Genomic DNA, 19,921 nt, shown 5'->3' with positions numbered 1-19,921 from the left:
GCCTTTTGTTCACTTTTCAAGTTTTAATGTCTCTTTAATGTGTTTTTCAGTCTGCAGACTTTTTTTTTTTTTTTTTAATTTTTGCATGGATTTAAAACCAACAGACTTCTTGATATCTTGCAGAGGGTTATTTTTCTTGATGATCTCTAACTTTTTCAGCTCAGGAACAATTTAGAAATTGGAACCCAACGATCTTTTTGTCTTACTGCGGACTGAGCAGAATGGAGAGGCTCCTGCTGCAGTCAGACACTGGACAGTGGGTTAGAAAAGGAAAAGGGAGCTTCAAGACAAATGACATTTCTTAATTGTTTCTTCTCCTTCTGGAGAAATATATAAAAAGTATTACAGGAATATGTTCTTTCTTTCTACGTTTTAAATTTCACGTTCCTTTTTATGTTTTTATCTGCCGAAATCTTTACTAAACATCGATTCATTTTAATTGACTTAACGTGGGTGAAGATAGTGGAAATCCAGAGCCATAAAGTAATTATTGGATCAGCATTATAAACCAAAGCTGAAAGGGGACACAAAACAACTTACACATTTCGGACAGTGATGTCCTTACTCCTAGATAAACCCATGAGTAGGGCCGTCACTGTCTGAAACCCGTATGGAATTTAGTGTTCCTTTCGGCTTGTTTTATTTGGTTTATAATGCTGATCCGATAAAGAATTTTTCTTTTTTTTACGGTTCCGGTGCTGGATCTCCACTACCTTCACCCACATTTGCCTACTCAGAAATGCTGGCCCTATGGACCCACGGATCGCACAATCTATGAATCCATGGACATTTTATTATGGGTGAAGATAGTGCAAATCCAGAACAATAAAGTAATTATTGGATTAGTTTTGTAAACCAAAGCTGAAAGGGACACAATACATTACACGTTTCGGACAGTGATGTCCTTACTCCTAGATAAACCCATGAGTAAGGCCGTCACTGTCTGAAACCCGTGTTCCTTTCAGCTTGTTTTATTTGGTTTATAATGCTGATCCAATAAAGAATTTAATTTTTTTTTTACGGTTCTGGTGCTGGATCTCCAATACCTTCACCCACATTTGCCTAATCGGAGATGCCGGACCCATGCATCGCGCAGTCACTGAATCCATGGACACTTGATTATGGTTGGTGAGCTGATGGTGTTTCTTTTCTTTCATTGATTAAGGCCAGAACCATTTATGACTGTAAATGGAGAGTCTCAAGCTCACGGCCTTTCCAAAAATCCATTTAAAGGAATTGTCCAAAGGTTTCCAAACAGCAAAAGTTATTTTAAAGCATTAAAGAACCATTGCTCACCCCTTATGGTAATTAAGGTCCATCAATCATTCACATGACCTTGGTAGAAAGTCACCACCCTCAACTGCAAGCTTCCCAACTGAAGCCACTGATTGACTCCATTTGCGGTGGAAGGGAATCGAAGGAAGTGTGGGTTTTCTTTTTCCCCCTTTTTTTATTTTTACAACAATTTCAGCTGTTAGAGATGTTCAAAAAGTTGAGCAAGTCTTATAATTAGACATCCGGGTCTTTACATAAACAAATATTTTATAGCTTCCATTATTCGATCCTCTGTTACACTCTTGTACTGAGCTGATAAGATTACTGTTCCCTGTAACCCATAGAACTTTTTTTTACGTCCGATGACCATAGGAAGGTGATTGATGATTAAGACCTTCACTTAGACGGGAGCATTGTACTTGAATTTAACTGTTCGTAGTGTGGATGTAATACATGGACACCTTATGGTCATTTATTTTTTAAATGGGTGTGATTTACAGTTGGTGCAAATTTATTCGTACATCCGATTCCGTTGGCCATGACGGTGGTCTGTGGCCATGGCTAGGGAGTCGTGGTATCTCCTCTTAACTGACAGAATCGGCAACTCTTCTTTCGACCAGCTGACGTCATCATGGTGATGTGATGTTGCTCCAGGTCGGCTAATGGAAAGAGCCACTGATGTTGGCAGGGTAGGCGTTGGCTCTAATGGTTCCCGTCCATCGTCCATAGATTACATTCATGGCCAATGGAATGGGACATGCGAATCGATTTGCACCAACTCAAGTGTGATCCCATTGTCCTGCAGTTTTATTCTAAGGTTCTGGTCTCACTGTTGTTCATGGCCTAGTGTAGTGCGGAGTTCCTTCAATGGGGTATCTCCTGCACTTGGGCCTTCAGTTATTGATGCAAACTGCGGCAATGGTGGAAGCCACGGTCAGGTGTCATGGAGTACTGATGTACAGCAAGAAATTAGAACGGGACGCAGTTCTTCACCAGAACCATGTCCTGTATATTGTTGGGGTCATTGTTGGTCTGTGATGTTGGACCTCCAGTGATCATAAAGCATGATGGACTGCTTGGTTCTTATGAACGACTGAGACTCTGACACAAGAAACTTCTGGAAATGCATTCGAAGAGATTTGCAAACTCGTCCTGGAGTTCTCCTCCATTTTTTTTTCTAGGAGAATTGGTAATAAAGTGATGACATAAAGTTATGAGGAAGGAAAACCCTTTGAACTTGGTGGAACAAAATTATGCCAGAGCAGATGGATGAGGCTCCTCTAAGGCCGGCTTCACCATGCCGAATTTTACGGTGCATACACATATCGTGATTTCTGGACCCAAACTCAAACAGCCTCAAAGATTGCGTAAAACCGGTCTGAGGTAGAAGAAGAAATGACAAGATGGTCTTTCCAATATTTAGACAAGGATAAATCTCCAGGCAATGATCCATGATCTCGTAAGACGGCCATAACGCATGATCCCGTGCCGTACACACGTGATGAGGCGTCATCCGCTCATTCGATGTCTCGCAAAGACCAATTTCTTAACTGTTGTATGTTGTATGCCTTCTGACAATATCTTGTTTTCCTTCTCTTTTTTTCCTCTACAGTTGCCATTCTCCTGAAGGATGATTATTACATCAGTGGTGCAGGGCTGCCGGGCAGGTTTAAGGCAGAGAAAGTGGAATTCCACTGGGGTCAAAGCAATGCATCAGCGGGCTCCGAGCACAGTATCAACGGCAGAAGATTCCCCGTGGAGGTGAGCGGAGACACCATTGTATCACTAAGTGGCCGTCACTCACTGTATAGACTGGGCCCGAGAAGCCTTGTCAGACACTTATTAAAACATATCCTGGCTTTACATGCATCGCAGGCTTCTCCTGAATTATAGATTTCTGTACTCGAGGTACCGGGGGATTAATGATGGCACCGTGTACCCAGAAACACTGCAGCAGCTGCCATGCTGCCTTCATTATAGCGGCATAATGAAGATGTAACATGTAAATGTGTGTATACTCCTAGCATATATCTTGGGTGATAATAAACCCCACCTGCTGCAGAATCTCTTCCTTAAAGGCAATTTGTAATCAGAAAATGATCCATTGTTTCTATCAGGTTTTATGTTAAATGCATTTTTTTCAGATCACAATCTATTCTAAAAAAAAAAAATACAATCCTCCGAAGTCTCGCAGTTTTCATGTTGTCAACTTGTTCCAATAGTATTGTTCTTTTTAGCTTTCATGTAACATTGGCAGCAAGGAATCCTATTGACTTTTGCAGAAAATATATCCAGGCATGCTTTGATCTAGACAAAGGTCATTGTACAGGAGGAGGAGGTGAGCTGTGACATCACCTATTGTGGATGGTGGATCCTGTGTTACCTACTGTATATAGAGGTGTTATCAGTCATTCTACAGGAGGAGGAGGTGAGCTGTGACATCACCTATTGTGAATGGTGGATCCTGTGTGATCTACTGTATATAGAGGTGTTATCAGTCATTGTACAGGAGGAGGAGGTGAGCTGTGACATCTCCTATTGTGACTGGTGGATCCTGTGTTATCTACTGTATATAGAGGTGTTATCAGTCATTGTACAGGAGGAGGAGGTGAGCTGTGACATCACCTATTGTGACTGGTGGATCCTGTGTTATCTACTGTATATAGAGGTGTTATCAGTCATTGTACAGGAGGGGGAGGTGAGCTGTGACATCACCTATTGTGAATAGTGGATCCTGTGTTATCTACTGTATATAGAGGTGTTATCAGTCATTGTACAGGAGGAGGAGGTGAGCTGTGACATCTATTGTGAATGGTGGATCCTGTGTTGTCTACGGTATATAGAGGTGTTATCAGTCATTATACAGGAGGAGGAGGTGAGCTGTGACATCACCTATTGTGAATTGTGGATCCTGTGTTATCTACTGTATATAGAGGTGCTATCAGTCATTGTACAGGAGGAGGAGGTGAGCTGTGACATCACCTATTGTGAATGGTGGATCCTGTGTTATCTACTGTATATAGAGGTGTTATCAGTCACTGTACACGGGGAGGAGGAGGTGAGCTGTGACATCACCTATTGTGAATGGTGGATCCTGTGTTATCTACTGTATATAGAGGTGTTATCAGTCATTGTACAGGAGGAGGAGGTGAGCTGTGACATCACCTATTGTGAATGGTGGATCCTGTGTTATCTACTGTATATAGAGGTGTTATCAGTCATTGTACAGGAGGAGGTGAGCTGTGATATCACCTGTTGTCAATGGTGGATCCTGTGTTATCTACTGTATATAGAGGTGTTATCAGTCATTGTACAGGAGGAGGAGGTGAGCTGTGACATCACCTATTGTGAATGGTGGATCCTGTGTTATCTACTGTATATAGAGGTGTTATCAGTCATTGTACAGGAGGAGGAGGTTAGCTGTGACATCACCTATTGTGAATGGTGGATCCTGTGTTATCTACTGTATATAGAGGTGTTATCAGTCATTGTACAGGAGGAGGAGGTGAGCTGTGACATCACCTATTGTGAATGGTGGATCCTGTGTTATCTACTGTATATAGAGGTGTTATCAGTCATTGTACAGGAGGAGGAGGTGAGCTGTGACATCGCCTATTGTGAATGGTGGACCCTGTGTTTACTGTATATAGAGGTGTTACTTTAAAATGTGACTTTACCTGTAATGATAATGACGCTGCTGAAAATTAATTTGTACAGAACAAGAAGTGTCAGTCTTGTATTAGACCTAGTGGCCATTGTGAAAACTGCAAGATTTTTTTTTAATAATGCTATAAATAAGATGCATGTTTAAAAATGTATATAATAAGGTTTAAATCAGGTATTCATGCATAAGAAGTCCATTTTCTGATGACACATTCCCATTAAGTTGGAGGGGATACATTTACTTGAAAACTATGATTGCACTATAGTTTTTTCTTATCATCTCATGAAGGCACCATAGCCTCTAGTCTTCTAGTAGTCTGTATACTAACCACTGCTGCTGCAGAAACTCTTTCTAATGAGAAAGAGGGGAGGGATTTTTAGCTTAATATCAATCAGATATGAAATGGCTTTCCAGGGAAGTAAGAAAAGCTCATGTGCTGGATATTAAGGATTCAGATTATTACATGCATCCTTGGGTGCTTTCACATGCGCCTTTCTCCATGTTTGTGGGCCCCATTGAGGCTTCCATCCGAATCCAGTTATGCGTCGGCGGGGTATAATGGTGCCGGCAAAGTGAATGTGTTCTGTCGTGCATCATTTCCGGGCGTATACCCCTCCTGGAGGCCGACACTGAGACGTAGTAGACTGCACCTGGGTGTTCGCCTCCGGTAGGCATATACGCCTGAAAACGATGGATGGCAGATGTATGGTGTGCCAATGTATGGTGCCGAGAAGCAATGAGGCTAAATTCTTTGAAGCGTTATATTCACGCGAAACGGCCGTCGTCCACTGTTTGACCCTCTCCCCTGCCTCCATGTGTTAACTTTCTGAAATATATTAGTTTTTACGAGATCTGCCACTGTTAATCTCTTTAGTTGGAGTGACTGACAGTGCGCTTGCTTATAAAAAGTATACATATATTTTAGAAGCAAGTGCACTGTCAATCACTCCAACTATATATGTATTATTTTGTCCCAGCTGCTGAAAAACCTCTTTATAAAATCACGAGCTTCGTAGAAGTGAGTATAGCGGAAGATATATTAGTATTCTTACTAATCAATTCTTTTATGATGGGATTGTTAACTAGCGTTACTACGTTTACCAAAAATAAAGCTGTCTTTGAGCCGGTTGACCCATCACTTTGTGTATTTTCTCCCTAATTGGGTCTTTCTCCTTGTCCTTCCCTCACTCACGTCTTGGCTCCGTCCTCGTGCCACTTAAAAGCAAATGTGCCATGAATTTAATTAGGAATCCAGATGTGTACCAGGGTTACGAGTGTCCATTTGTTCCAAATCACAACCCCGGGGGTATAAAGAAGGAAAGGACGTTATAGCTGACTCGTCACGATTCCGTCTGAGAAATTTGTGGAATAGTTTCTGTAGAAAGTAAATGCAAACCCAGCAAAAACTTGGGATGTCAGGTCTGTGATACATTAGCCGGTCTCCGGCTGCTTGTAAATGCCTGACATCTGTCCGGTGTTTGTACAATTATGTGCCTGCGTCTGTCGATATCACCGCGTAAGATCCCATCAGGATGCTTTACAGGTAACGGATCCCACCGCCGAGCTCAAACCATAGCCTGTTATTACCTCCTGTCTATGGAGGGAAAAAAAAGGGGGTATTGAATTCTTGGCTCATAAATCTTATTCCTTGAAGTCACTAATTTATTAAGTACAGTATTTATTAAAAAAATATTTTTTTGTAAGATACTTTAAAAATTAAATGGTCATTGTATTTTTAGCTAGCTTGATCTCAAAGGATAAATGAACACTATGCAAATAACGTAAAAAATTGTGGTTCTATCCCAGAATAATTCCTCTATATTGTTGGCCATATGGTGTCCCCCCTTCTGCCTAACTTCCCATCAACTGCCTGTTGTTAAGAGCCATCCCACTCTTACTGCTGAGATGTCGAGACAGATTGTGGGAAGTGGAGGCAAGTTATTCACACTACAGGAAGTGGGAGGTGGTGTTGCTCTACAAGAAGTAGGAGCAGCTGTTGCTCTACAGGAAGTGGGAGAAGGTGTTGCTGTACAGGAAGTGGGAGCGGGTGTTGCTCTACAGGAAGTGGGAGAAGGTGTTGCTGTACAGGAAGTGGGAGCGGGTGTTGCTCTACAGGAAGTGGGAGCGGGTGTTGCTCTACAGGAAGTGGGAGCGGGTGTTGCTCTACAGGAAGTGGGAGCTGGTGTTGCTTTACAGGAAGTGGGAATGGGGCTCGGTCTCTTTGCTCCTGCTCTCCTGTCTGCCAAAATACACACAGGCATAACCAAGAAGTGGGAAAGCCACTTGTGAATGGCAGGCAGAGTGCGTGCTGGCAAGCAAGAGAACGGAAGATCCTGTACATATAGTGCTGGCAGAACGCTGAAAAGCAAGACAGTGCCCGCTTAAAGGAGTTTTGCTACCTCATCTGAGAGCAGCATAGTGTAAGAGACCCTGGTTCCAACTATGTATCGCTTAGTTTATTGGGTGAGGCAGTTGACACAGACTTTTTTTTGTAGCATGTAGCAGATCTCAGAAAGATAACTCCGCCCACGCCACAACTTTCTGTGTAGATTTGACGGTAAGCTGCTTGTCAAAGGAGGGGGCGTGGTCAGGCCAGGGCTCATAAGAGCTGTAGTCCAGGCAGTGATTAACTCCTGGTGATAAAACCTTCATTGCATGGAAACAATAACAGTCTAAGGCTGCCGTCACATGATCAGTATTTGGTCAGTATTTTACATCAGTATTTGCAAGCCAAAACCAGGAGTGGGTGATACATACAGAAGTGGTGCATATGTTTCTATTATACTTTTTCTCTATTTGTTCCACTCCTGGTTTTGGCTTACAAATACTGATGTAAAATACTGACCAAATACTGATAGTGTGATGGCAGCCTAATAAGTGACACATCCCTTAATTCTGTGTCTCAGCCCCTACCTCATGCTGCCCTCTAATTATATATCCAAAACCTGCTGACAGATTCCATTTATAAACTAACTTTTTATGCAGTGTTTCCCAAAACTTGTTGAGGGGGATCAGGGCAGCACAACCATGCTTTCCTACAGGTTTTATGTTTAAATCACATGTAAACTATTATTTATTTATTTATTTTTTTTAAAGGGACAGACAACCAATGATGAAACACTAGGGGGGGGATCTATGGATGAGCAATCAATATTGCACATGGAAAATCCCTTTTATTCCTAGCTTATTTAGATCTAGGAGTCCAGTGGGCGGTCACACTTGGTGATTGACGGTTTCTCTGTGTATGAATGGATAGAAGGAGCTGTCAGTCATTGAGCAAGACCGCCCGCTGGACTATCATTTCATTGACTGTTTTCCCCATAAAACTATATTGATCTTCTTCGAGAGTCTTTCTCTTAAGCATGCTACCAAAACTGCCCAAAAATGTTTATTATTTTTGTACTTTTTGCTATTTTTTATGCATTTTGCAAATATAGGATTATCATCGTGTTAAGCAGCTAGTGTTTGCATGTCCTGTATTCATGGGCAAGTCCAAGTGATTTGAGTAAACGCTTTCATCGTCTTGCCCAATTTGCAGATCACTTTACCCCATCCCGCGTCGAACATCTGAGTATTTAGAACCATTTTATTTTGCTCACGTAGCAACAGACGTAGTCGCCTATTACCATATTTAGTGTATTTTCTACATTATTGATGAATTGAAGTATCTCGCGGAGCTGCCTGGTGCGAACAGTGCCACGATGTAGCTAATTATGTGGCTCTTTAGCCCAGAATCCGTGCTTGAGGGGTTAGCATGGTTATTAGTCCTTGATTGGTCTAAAGAATATGAAGAATCTTCGCTCACCCAGCTGTAATGCATAGAGAATCATTACCAGACAATGAGAAGACAATTCGGGATTGTTGCTCGTCTTGATTGACAGTAGTTATAACCATATTTATGACTGTCACCGGATAACAGTACGGTACAGGGACATCTGATGATTACAATTGCGTGAACGTTTGTATGTGTAATGACACTGATGTCTAATGTTGACTGCATCGCTTATTTTTGATCTTTGCTTCATAAATATATTCCCACCCGTGCAATGGCAATATAGACGTTCTGAGCTTCAGAAAAGCCGGAGAATAGATATTCGAACAACCATAGAGCTTAGCCATCGGGGTGATCTTCCTCTGAAGTAATTTCCCCCTTTTAGTAAAGCAAAGCATCACCATTCATAAACTTGCCCAGACCCCCGATGACTTGCGTGAACCATCGCCATTCCAGCTCCTTGGACCATATCGTCCAAAGATGGGATTACGTTAGATAGAACGTGAGAAGAGAAGGTTGGCATCTGCGGTCAACCGCTCATGACCTCCAACCCATTATACCTGGCAAAATATTCAAGATCAGGCGTTGGTACAAGATTCTCTTCTAGATGCATCTTGGCTTTAGGCTACAATAAGGGAGAGGTTATCCTAAACTGAGGAGGTGCATGTCTTTCCTGAAGTTACTTCTGAATTATATTTTTTCTTTTCAAAAATTGACCATCGCGAGTTTCAAGAACAAAATAAAGTAGAATGGCCCTTTCAATGTCCCGCCATTCCTCCTCCAGAGTTGTCCAGGCTTCCCCTTTAGTCTCTGTATTTCCTTCTTTTAGGCAGATGGACATTTTACAACTACAGTTACATATTAACCATATTTTTTTTTTTTTATGAAAAATGTCAGGGTTGGATCATCCCGAAGGCTGGCCATACACATTAGATGACTGTCTGCCAAATGATGCTTCAGAAAATTGTTTGACCAACAGCCATCTAAGCCGACTTGTCTACACTGACATTTCATCTGGCAACTTATCCAAGTGATGATAATGCGATTGGCAGTCAAAAATTGGACATGCCTGGTTGACATCTCTACCAATTATCATTTAGCAACACCATGAAGACCAAGGAGATCTCCAAGCAACACCATGAAGACAAAGGAGATTTCCAAGCAACACCATGAAGACCAAGGAGGTTTCCAAGCCACACCATGAAGACCAAGGAGGTTTCCAAGCCACACCATGAAGACCAAGGAGATTTCCAAGCAACACCATGAAGACCAAGGAGATCTTCCAAAATAGTCAGGGACAAAGTTGTTGAGAAGTACAAGGCAGGGTTGGGTTATTAAAAAAAAATATCTTAAACTCTGATGCACCATTAAATCCATTATCATCAATGGTACCATAACAAACTTATCAAGAGAGGACCACCCACCAAAACTGTCATCCCCAGTCCCATGGCCAAGAAAATGTATACCCAACGCCAGTGCTCCGGAGATGTCTTCTTGTCCTCAGACCACAAGGGTCCACTCCTCCCTCTAACGTTCCATGAAAGAAGGAAGAAATTACATATGGTTTGACATTTTTACACAGTAGAAAGTACAGTAAATATTCAAAGTTCTGAATATTTTGTCCTACACAGTCCCATGGGCAAAAAGATATCTGGCCAACAACAATGCTCTGGAGACCTTCTCATCTATGGTACTCAGACGACCACAATGATCTCCTTCTCCTGCCAATTTTCCATGAAAGAAGGAAGAAATGAAATATGTTTTCACATTTTTTTTACACTATGTAGAACATGAATATCCAAAGTTCTCCATATCTTCTCGTACACAGTCCTATCAGTGATGGTCAATCTGTCTTGGTTCTTCGCTATTGTATGATAGCAGTTGGAAGAATATCCATTTCTTTTAATCAAGATTTTTCAGTACACAATTTTCTAAAGTTCCATCAGACACATGAAGCCCCGATATTATCCCTATCATTTCATCGCAATCCCATCTAATACCCAAAGTCTGTCTTCTTTGCAATCAATGGCGGTGTAATGCGATGAATCTTCTCCATTGATCTACAGGTAGAACGTTTCTCGGGTCGATCGTGTAATAATGTTTATATCATTTGCTGTTAAATATCACAAAGTAATCTGGATGTTCTCTAGTCCTATGTGAATAACGCCAAGAAGAGACAGATTCAGTATGAAAATAATTATCTTCACACGTCGGATGGCCATGGAGAAAATATTCTCGATATTGCAGAGAATAATCTGTGCCATTTCATAGGAGAAGAAAACTACGGTATTTTTATAAGTGGGTTGGTCAGATAAGCGAAGGCAGGTAGGGACACAGGTTGATATTTTTCTGCTGCAAAAACTAGAATGTTGGCAGAAAAAAAAACTGCGTAAAATACGCACTTTTTCCACATTTTTCCTTGAATCTTCTCATTCATTTGAATGGGGAAAAAAATGCGGAGATTCTGCAGACTTGCGCTTCCGCTGTCAGTAAAAAACACAATTAATCTGCACATGACTTTATTACTAAAGTTTTACAAGTGCTGGCGTACTGAGGAAATAAAAAGTTTTCAAAACAAACTTTTATTAAAAACTGGACCTGCCAATAAGAGACGACGACCGTAACTGAAAATCAGGATTAAAACTTAAACATTCGAAAAATCCAGGGAAAAAAATCACAAGTAACCGAAATTACCAAATTGGCGCAGAAATTCCGCTGAAAATCGGAAACCTTAAAAAATGCACCAAATGTGCACTATGGGAATGTGGCCTAAGAAGAGCAGCTCTGGAGCAGAAACTGCAAGTGAAGAACTGTGAAGAGGAGGGACACTCGTTTTTAAAAGGGGTTGTTCCGTCTTGGTAAATTGGTTTTATCGCTAGTGATTGTAGAAAATTACAAAATAAGCAACTTTGCAATTTGTCTAAAATTGGAAAACCTCACCATTCTTAATCAGTGGACGATCTCTTCGACAAGGAGCTCAGCACTTGCAAGTTCCACGCTACAGAGCTTGTAAGTGCTGCTTTGAGGCAGGTTGGGTCCGTCCGGTTACAACATCCCTCTGCTCCTCCAATGCTGCAGAGACAAATCTGCTTCTGCCTGTTGCATGGGAAGGCGTACAGTTTGGGATCGCGGCTCAGGTCCGTATCGTCGGTCAAGCAGGAGTTCACCATTCCCCCCGATCAAGCAGGATGGTATGGAGGTGATGCACGCCTGAAGTCACATCTCGGGTCATGCCGATCCTTTGTTAATCCTCCTGAAAATATTTGAATAATAAAAAAAGAAAATGGGTGCTACATTTACCTTCAAGTATAGCGTGTCCCCACAGATGGAAACAGAAGAGGAGCCTTTGTAGACCAATAATACATCATAATGCACAATTCCACCTGCTTTGGAGGTAGAAATGGGTCCCGTTAACTTCTTTCACTAATGATCTATCTGCCCCTGCATGTCCCAAGCATTGAGTGAACATCCAAATATTTTTCAGCTACTTTCAGTTTACACAGGGTGACAGTTCCAGAGGGAACAACACAAGAAAAAATCCACCAAGATTTGGAGAACACCAACATTTACCAAAGCTGGGAACTTGGGCAAGTTGAATAATTCTTCATAATGCACAATTCCACCTGCTTTGGAGGTAGAAATGGGTCCCGTTAACCTCTTTCACTAATGATATATCTGCCCCGGCATGTCCCAAGCATTGAGTGAACATGCAGAATTTTTTCAGCCATTTTCAATTAACGCAGGGTGACAGTTCCAGAGGGAACAACACAAGAAAAAAATCCACCAAGATTTGGAGAACACCAACATTTACCAAAACTGGGAACTTGGGCAAGTTGAGGGGACCTTTCTAAACGTTCCATGTTCTTTTTTGCCAAAGCGGGGGGGGGCCGGCATCTTTTCAAAATGACCCGCGGTACTTTGGCCTAGGAATATGACCTCTTCATCTTGGATTTTGCTCTTCAGATGACCTCCAATATGCCATTGCTGGAGCTCATGTACAGGACTACTTTAGTAGGTTTCCAGTTGCATCCTGTATTTGGAACCATCTACTTTGATGTTGTTTTATATTACAGAACTTTATGGGCTCGGTACGGTCGGAAAACGTCTTTTAAGAAACTTCAACTTGACGCTGAGATGTTTGCTCGGGGCTGTCTGTGCCGCGCAGTGAAGAGGAGGATTGAGCAGTTTTCTTTGACTACCTGAACACGTCAGTAAGTTTAAGCAGGGACATTATCAGAAGGCTTGAGTGGGTGTACAAGACACGACAAATGTTCCCGAGTGTTTGCTAAGCTTTGTAGATTTTCCATTTTTTTTTTTTTTTTTACCCCTTCCGCTCGCAAGCCACAAATGCTTTCCCGATTACCGCAAGTACAGAACGAAGCCTCAAGTCTCCTCTTTGTTTCGTAATTAAAATGCCTGTCTTGGTGGAATTAAAAGTAACAGATTTGGAGAAACCTCGCCGGATCGTCGACAGGAAACAAAAGCAATTGCTAACGAAGCTTGTGCAACACTTATGTATTGTGCTGTAATCGCCCACTTGCATACAGGTGCAGCAGAACCACATGTACCACCTTACTCTTCACCCATAGCCACATTCTGTAAAGGGTTTGTCCACCTTTTTCTTTAAAAAAAAATAAATAAAAATCATTTATTTTTGGCTAAAAATCAGTTGATGCATTTAAAATTTTGCACCGTTTTCCTTCAGTAGCCACTGTCATTTGCTAGCTGTAGAAGGAGTTAACGGAGATACAATCAGTGAGCTCCTTCTGGTGGGAGTTTATATCTTGTGCGTGTCTTCTGCTGAGCTCTTCTTGGCCAATTTATGACCACAGGCCACATCAACGTTGAGTGAAAACAGTCTGAAAAAGCAAAATGATGTAATTTTTGCAATTTGGTTCCATTTAAAATGTTATTTTTGGGCTGAAATACATGCGTTTTTAGTATTTATAGTTTAAGAAAAAAAGGTGTCTAATTCCTAAGCCAGAAAATGTATTTACCAAGGATAAAATACTGTGCAGCGGCATGTATCCTCCTCCTGGTTGGTAAACGTTAATTGCTGTTTATATTCTAATTAGTAAAGTTTTAATTGGGAAAATAAAATCTCCTCCCCTGTAATTTATCATGTTTCGTCTTGGTGGAATTTTTGCTGAGTTTTCAATTTGTTCGCAGTGATCATACATAAAGGGGTTGTCCAAGATGACGCTTTATTTATTTTTTTAATATGGGCTTAAACACTAATGGGCTGGTAGTAGCTAACAGAGGCATCTACCTGCCTGTTCTACCCGCCGCCGGCTCAGAGCAGTCACCGACCGCTCCAGCCAGCGATTATGCTGCTCCACGTCAACAGAGCAGCTCTTCTTCTGCTCTGCTCTGTTGACAGGGCGTGACTGCTGATGTCATCTTGATTGACAGCTGGCTCCCCGCAAATAGGCAGCAGGGAGCCAACTGTCAATTAGCATGACATCGGCAGTCACACCCCGTCGACAATGCAGAGCGGAAGAGAAGCCGCTGCTCTGTCCAAGTGAAGTCGGAAGAAGCCCCAGGATCACCGGCAGGAGCAGTCTGTGACCGCTATGTGCCGGTAGAGATCGTCATCTGGCACAAGAGATAGGTAGTTAGTCGCTACCTACCTGTTAGTTCTTAGACCCGTAGTAAAAGAAAAAAATAGTCCTGGATAACCCCTTTTAGATAGTAGTTAATATTACAAAAATCTTTATATATTTCGATAACCCATATAAGAAACTTTGTAATATTGCGTTTTTCTCCACTTATGAGCCTCTTCGTCTAGTCCCACCAACTGTTTGAACTAATTAAAAAATGATTTATTCTTCTGCGTCTTCAAATTGGACTGCCATCTGAACAAGGTATTAGATTAAAGCTGCCTATAGAAGTCTGTGTGGAAGGGAGAAGAGTGAAAGTCAGAGACAGATGGTGTTGCTTTGTATTAAGGGTTTCTCCCTCCAGAGCTGGATTCCCAGCTACACTGCTCAATAGCACAGTATAATGTCCTCAATGCTGCTGTTTATTAGAAACAGGAGAGCAGTAATCCCTTCCGTCTCTGTGTACTATGTATGGCATTTTGCCCTCTAACATGTCTTAACATCAATGAGCATGTTGGTGATTTCCTGCCCTTTCGTTGAATGGTTGAGTTTTGATTGTTTCCTTTTTTCTTTGTTTCATATACCGTACCTTGCATGCTGTCTAATCTGAAAACGCATCTACTGGGGAGAACAAGCGAGAATTGAAAGTCCATTGTTCTCTCTATAAGCCATTTGTTTGTGTTGTGTTGCATTCAATGTCAATGAGTGAAGTGGGACCTGCAAAGAAAAAAAAAACAAAAAAAAAAATGAGCCGTACATAGTGCACATGCCGTCATAATGTAGGAGCTGTAAAATTAATGGACGGAGGCTGCGCCAAATGCAGAAACTTTGTATCTTGTAGGTCAAGAAGAACAGGGCTGTAAATCAGAGATATATGAATGTATCTGTGTCGTAGTGGACGCAGCGCTTTATGAAAGAGCTTCCGCCACTTGTGTCACCATCTGAAGACAAGATCGATAGCCGGTCGTCCATTAGGCAGATTAACTCTCTAGGGTTCATGTTCAGGTCTGTACGGTTCCGGGTTACAGATGAGATGTAACACTGCCATGTGGTCTCATTTCTGCCGAGGTAGTTGAGGGTCCGTTTCTCAGATTAACACTTTTGTTTTTGTTTTTTTGCGCTGGTGGATGTTGACTAGTGATGAGCGAATGTGCTGGGATAAGGCATTATCCTCAATGCTCGGGTGCTAACCGAGTGTCTTCGGTGTGCTCGAAAAATGTGCTCCGAGTCCCCGCCGCGGCTGCATGACTCACGGCTGTTCGGCAGCCTCAACACTTGCAAGGATTGCCTAACAAACAATCAATCCCTGTATGTGTAACACCCCAGGTAACCGGTTGTTAAAGTGATGTTACCTTCCTTTCGGGGAGGGTGATATCATGCGTGGAGGCAAAGAGGAGTCACTTTACCAGGTAAGCGCACACATGCAACACATTTTGAATCCAGGCCAGGAGGGAGAACTCAGGACCCGGATTCAGGGGAGCTTCCCCAACTTTAAATATCCTGTCTGGAGGAGTGAGTTAGTTAGTTGGTCCAGGGAGACCAAGGAGAGCAGTCATAGAGAGACTGAAACAGAAGGAAGTCTGGTAGGCAGACAGCGGAGCCGTGCAGCCAGGACCGAGCTGCGGCTCCTGGGAAGGAGGAAAACATGAAGGGTTGTTGTATGCAGTGGAGCATTGAGGAAAGGAGCACAGGAGTGGAACAAGGGCTCGGAGGGGAACTGTGACCGGGCACCCTTGGAGCCGAAGCGCAGAAACCGGGCATCGGGAGCCTGAGGCTTTAGTGGAACTCTTAAGACACATAGCAGAACCGGAGGGCACTAAACTACACGTTAACTGCCCGTACCAAGCCTGAGGTACAGCAGTACTCTAAGAGCCCGGGTCGTGGTAGAGACCCTATAAAAAGGCTCAAACTGCCTACCATGCAGGCAGCTGTTCCAGGACAGGAGAGAGAGGATACCTTGCCAGTAAGCTACAAGCAGCAGGGGCCTCGCGATCTTAGCGCAATTAGGAAAGGCTTATGGACCTCACCTGAGAGAGGGATCACCTTTGCCTCCAAGCTGGCCGGACCACATCACCACCTGTGCCTGGTACCCTGGACTGTGGACTACTACCACCAGTAAACCAGGTAAAGACTTTACAACTTGTGTCCTCCACTTATTTGTCGGCATACAACATCCTTGCCACACGCTTTGGGAGCCCCTGGGATCCCGCTTCACCTGTGGGAAGCGTCACCATCCAGCCGCCATACCATCACCCCAGAGGATCCCTTTAAGCGGCGTCGGTCCCCACTGACAGAACACCACAGGTGACATCACGAACAATATACTTTATTCACAATTCCCCTTAGAAGACCGTTCCCCTTTAATTGGGCGCCCAGGGCACGGACCGGGTCGCAGCCACTGTGACATTCCCTTTAAGAGCGACCGGACCCGGTGCCGAGTACCTCAGGCCCTGGCAGGTGACTCATATGTGTTGAGGCTGTCAAACAGCCGCAAGAACTTGAACATATTTTTCAAGCACGCCGAAGACACTCGGTTAACACCCGAGCATTCTCAGATAACGCCTTATCCCAGCACGTTCGCTCATCAATAATGTTAACTTTTGATATAGAGTCACTTCTAGGGTCATGTGTTTCGTTTTAGGGAAGAAAATTTTTTCAAGGTTTTATCCCAACCATCGTAATGCAGGTGCATTTTAACATCAGTATTACTGCCGCAAGTTTTAGGACACGAGCCAACATTATTATAGGGATCTCTGAGGACTTTGGTTTGGTTGGGCAATAAATCCATAGTCGGGCTGTGATACGCAGTAAATGCTAAAACGCTCCCATATTCCAGCCATCTGGACGACGCTTGAAAATGTTAAACAGGTGGTTCCCGGTCACATAAATAGGACTGAGCCGTTTCTGGAAAAAGCAGACACATTTATTTTTTTCTAATCCTGGGTAAGGCTTCTCTTCATGCAAAATTTATTTCTGGACTAAAGACTCGCCATTAATTTTTTAGCGTGTATAACAGCTTTTTCTTTTATTATTTTTCATGCATTTTTAGTGGCTTTTGGGGGAAAAAAAAGAGGCAGAAAAAAAAAATCAATGCTCAATGTCCGGTGGAAAAGAAGACAGTTGCTGAATTCAGAAACCCCAAAAAAGGAGTTTCCAGGTGTCGGTCATCCAAAATGGCAGAAATCCTCTTGACTAAAGGATCCCCGTTCACACCCCCACAACTGGTTATTGTCAGTGTTAAGGATCTGGCATTTCACATTTTGGACGATCCTTTTGTTCTCTAAGGCTACGTTCACACTAGCGTTGTGCGCCGCTGCGTCGGCGATGCAACGCACAACGCACGCAAAAACGCACGCAAAAACGCTGCGTTTTGCGACGCATGCGTCGTATTTTGCCGAAATTTGGACGCAAGAAAAATGCAACTTGTTGCGTTTTCTTGGTCCGAAGCTTGCGGCAAAAAAGACGCATGCGTCGCACAACGCAGCACAAAAAGACGCGTGCGTCCCCCATGTTAAATATAGGGGTGCATGACGCATGCGTCGCCGCTGCGTCGCCCGACGCAAACACGACGCAAAACGGGAAACGCTAGTGTGAACGTTACCTTAGCGATGCGCCACTGCCAAAGATTTGGCAGCAGCTCTTTCATAGAGAACATAAGGATCCACAGAGTGCTCCTGTGTATGGGATAGTCAGTGAGATAACTACCCTTCAAGCCATATGATATATCTATTATATACGGGGGACTTTACAGATCTATTCATTATTGAAATGCACTTTTGGAAATGAAGCCACCTTTATCAGCTTTTTGTTATCTTGGTCGAGGGCACTCGGACAAATTGTTTTTTTGGAAGTTTTACTAATAAGTGGGCCTGTAACGAAAAGATGATCTCTGCCATTTCTATTAACCGTGTCACCTGGGTTCTCCTTTGTTTAGGTTTTTGAATTTGACAGATCTCTCTTTTCAGATGACCGTGCCACCTGGGTTCTCTTTTGTTTAGGTTTCTGAATTCGGTGGATCCCTGCCTTTTCTGATAAGTGCCACCTGGCTTCTCCTTTGTTTAGATCCCCGAATTCGGTGGATCTCCGCCTTTTTGGATGACCATGCCACCTGGGTTCTCTTTTGGTAAGGTTTCCGAATTCGGCGACCATCTCCTTATCCATGTTCCATCCCTGACAAGTTTGACTCCTCCAACCCAGAGAGATAAGTTCCGGTTACGCTTGTCCATTTACGTGCTGATCTATAGTGTGCCACCCATATGTAGCACAACATCTACCACATTTTCTCCATATAGAAGACTATGGGGAATAAAAAGTACTACAAAAACACAACTGGAACAAGTTGGAAAAAGATTCTAAAAATGTCACCTTTTGGAAGTCATCTCCTGCCCATCACCGACAGGCTTACAATATAATGTAACACCCCTAATATAAGGCAGTCTGTAGATATCGCAGGAACCATTATAGACAATATTGAGTCACAGCTCTCCTCCTCCCCCTCCCTAATCGGTGACCTCTACAAATTCCAATTATATTCAGACCATTTACTTATGTCATGGTGAGTGCTTTCAACAACACCCCTCCTCTCCCTCTCTGCATGGTGACCTCTGCACAGGTTACTGAGCATATGACCGCCACCAACTTCAATGGACGTCTGAGCTATTTTCTATTACTTTTCTTATGTCGAGGTGATTGCTGTTAAGCAAGTCTCTGAAGCTACTGTTAGCAAATCCCTTTTTCCCCCTCTGTATGATGACATCTGCACAGTTCACTGAGCATGCCCACAACAATCCTGTATCTAAGTAAATCCTTTCTGACAGTTTTTTTCGAGCTCAATATCTTTAAAGCACATCTTTGGAACTGCTGTTCACATCTTCTTCCCTCCCTCTACCTGCATGGTGACCATGGTCACAGGTCACCGAGTATGCCTACTACAATCTCTAAGTCCTTACTGTCAGTTTCATTTTTTTTTTTATCAAGATAAACTTCTTTAAAGTCTGGACCTACTATTCACATCTCAACCCTTCCCTCTCCCTGCATGATGACTTCCGCACAGGCCACCGAGCATGCCCACTACAGTCACGAGTGGAAGTCAATGTGATTTTTACTGCTGTAAAGCAAAGCTACCTGGATGTCTGCAACCAAATATTGTATAGAAACCCAGAATAAAGCGTATAAGAGCAGAGAGAGCGAGACTTTCTTGGTTACATTGTGAGTTAGTTAAATCGAAAAGGTGCTATTCCCTTTAGGCTGACCATTGATATAGGGTAGCTGTCACCTGAAGGAGTCCATTAATGTGCCCAGTCAGCTTGAAGTGGATGAGAAACGTTCTTTTAACCGTATTCTATGGTAGAAAAGATATTTTTTTCCTTTTTTTTTTTTTTTAATTTTGTTTCTTATACAATCTATCTTCAATCAGTTCTATAGAGAATCCAATGGAAGCCGGGGACAAAAGCTCAGCAGAACTTTTCTCCGTTAACGAAATATATAGGAAACCGTTTAGCGCCGGGTCTTAAAGTAGCTTTAACTCATCGATTCATCGACTCGAGAGCACAGTCCTAGAGTCCAACACATCTGTCAAAACTGAAGAGCTGTTAATTATGCAAGATGCTG

General features: G+C 42.7%; 1 protein-coding gene across 2 annotated transcripts in view; it reads left to right on the top strand.

The window, feature by feature from the left end:
• Window positions 1–19,921, top strand: part of PTPRG (protein tyrosine phosphatase receptor type G) — a 572,884-nt gene that overhangs the window by 277,983 nt on the left and 274,980 nt on the right. For both annotated transcript variants that reach the window (XM_069736625.1, XM_069736626.1), the window contains exon 4: window positions 2,888–3,036. In XM_069736625.1, the coding sequence (XP_069592726.1) occupies window positions 2,888–3,036 (149 nt within the window). The remainder of the gene's footprint in view (window positions 1–2,887; window positions 3,037–19,921) is intronic.

The sequence above is a fragment of the Ranitomeya imitator genome, chromosome 8, assembly GCF_032444005.1.
Source record: "Ranitomeya imitator isolate aRanImi1 chromosome 8, aRanImi1.pri, whole genome shotgun sequence".
NCBI lineage: Eukaryota > Metazoa > Chordata > Amphibia > Anura > Dendrobatidae > Ranitomeya > Ranitomeya imitator.
Note: the sequence above shows the minus strand (reverse complement) of the source record. Positions and strands in the feature narration are given on the sequence as shown.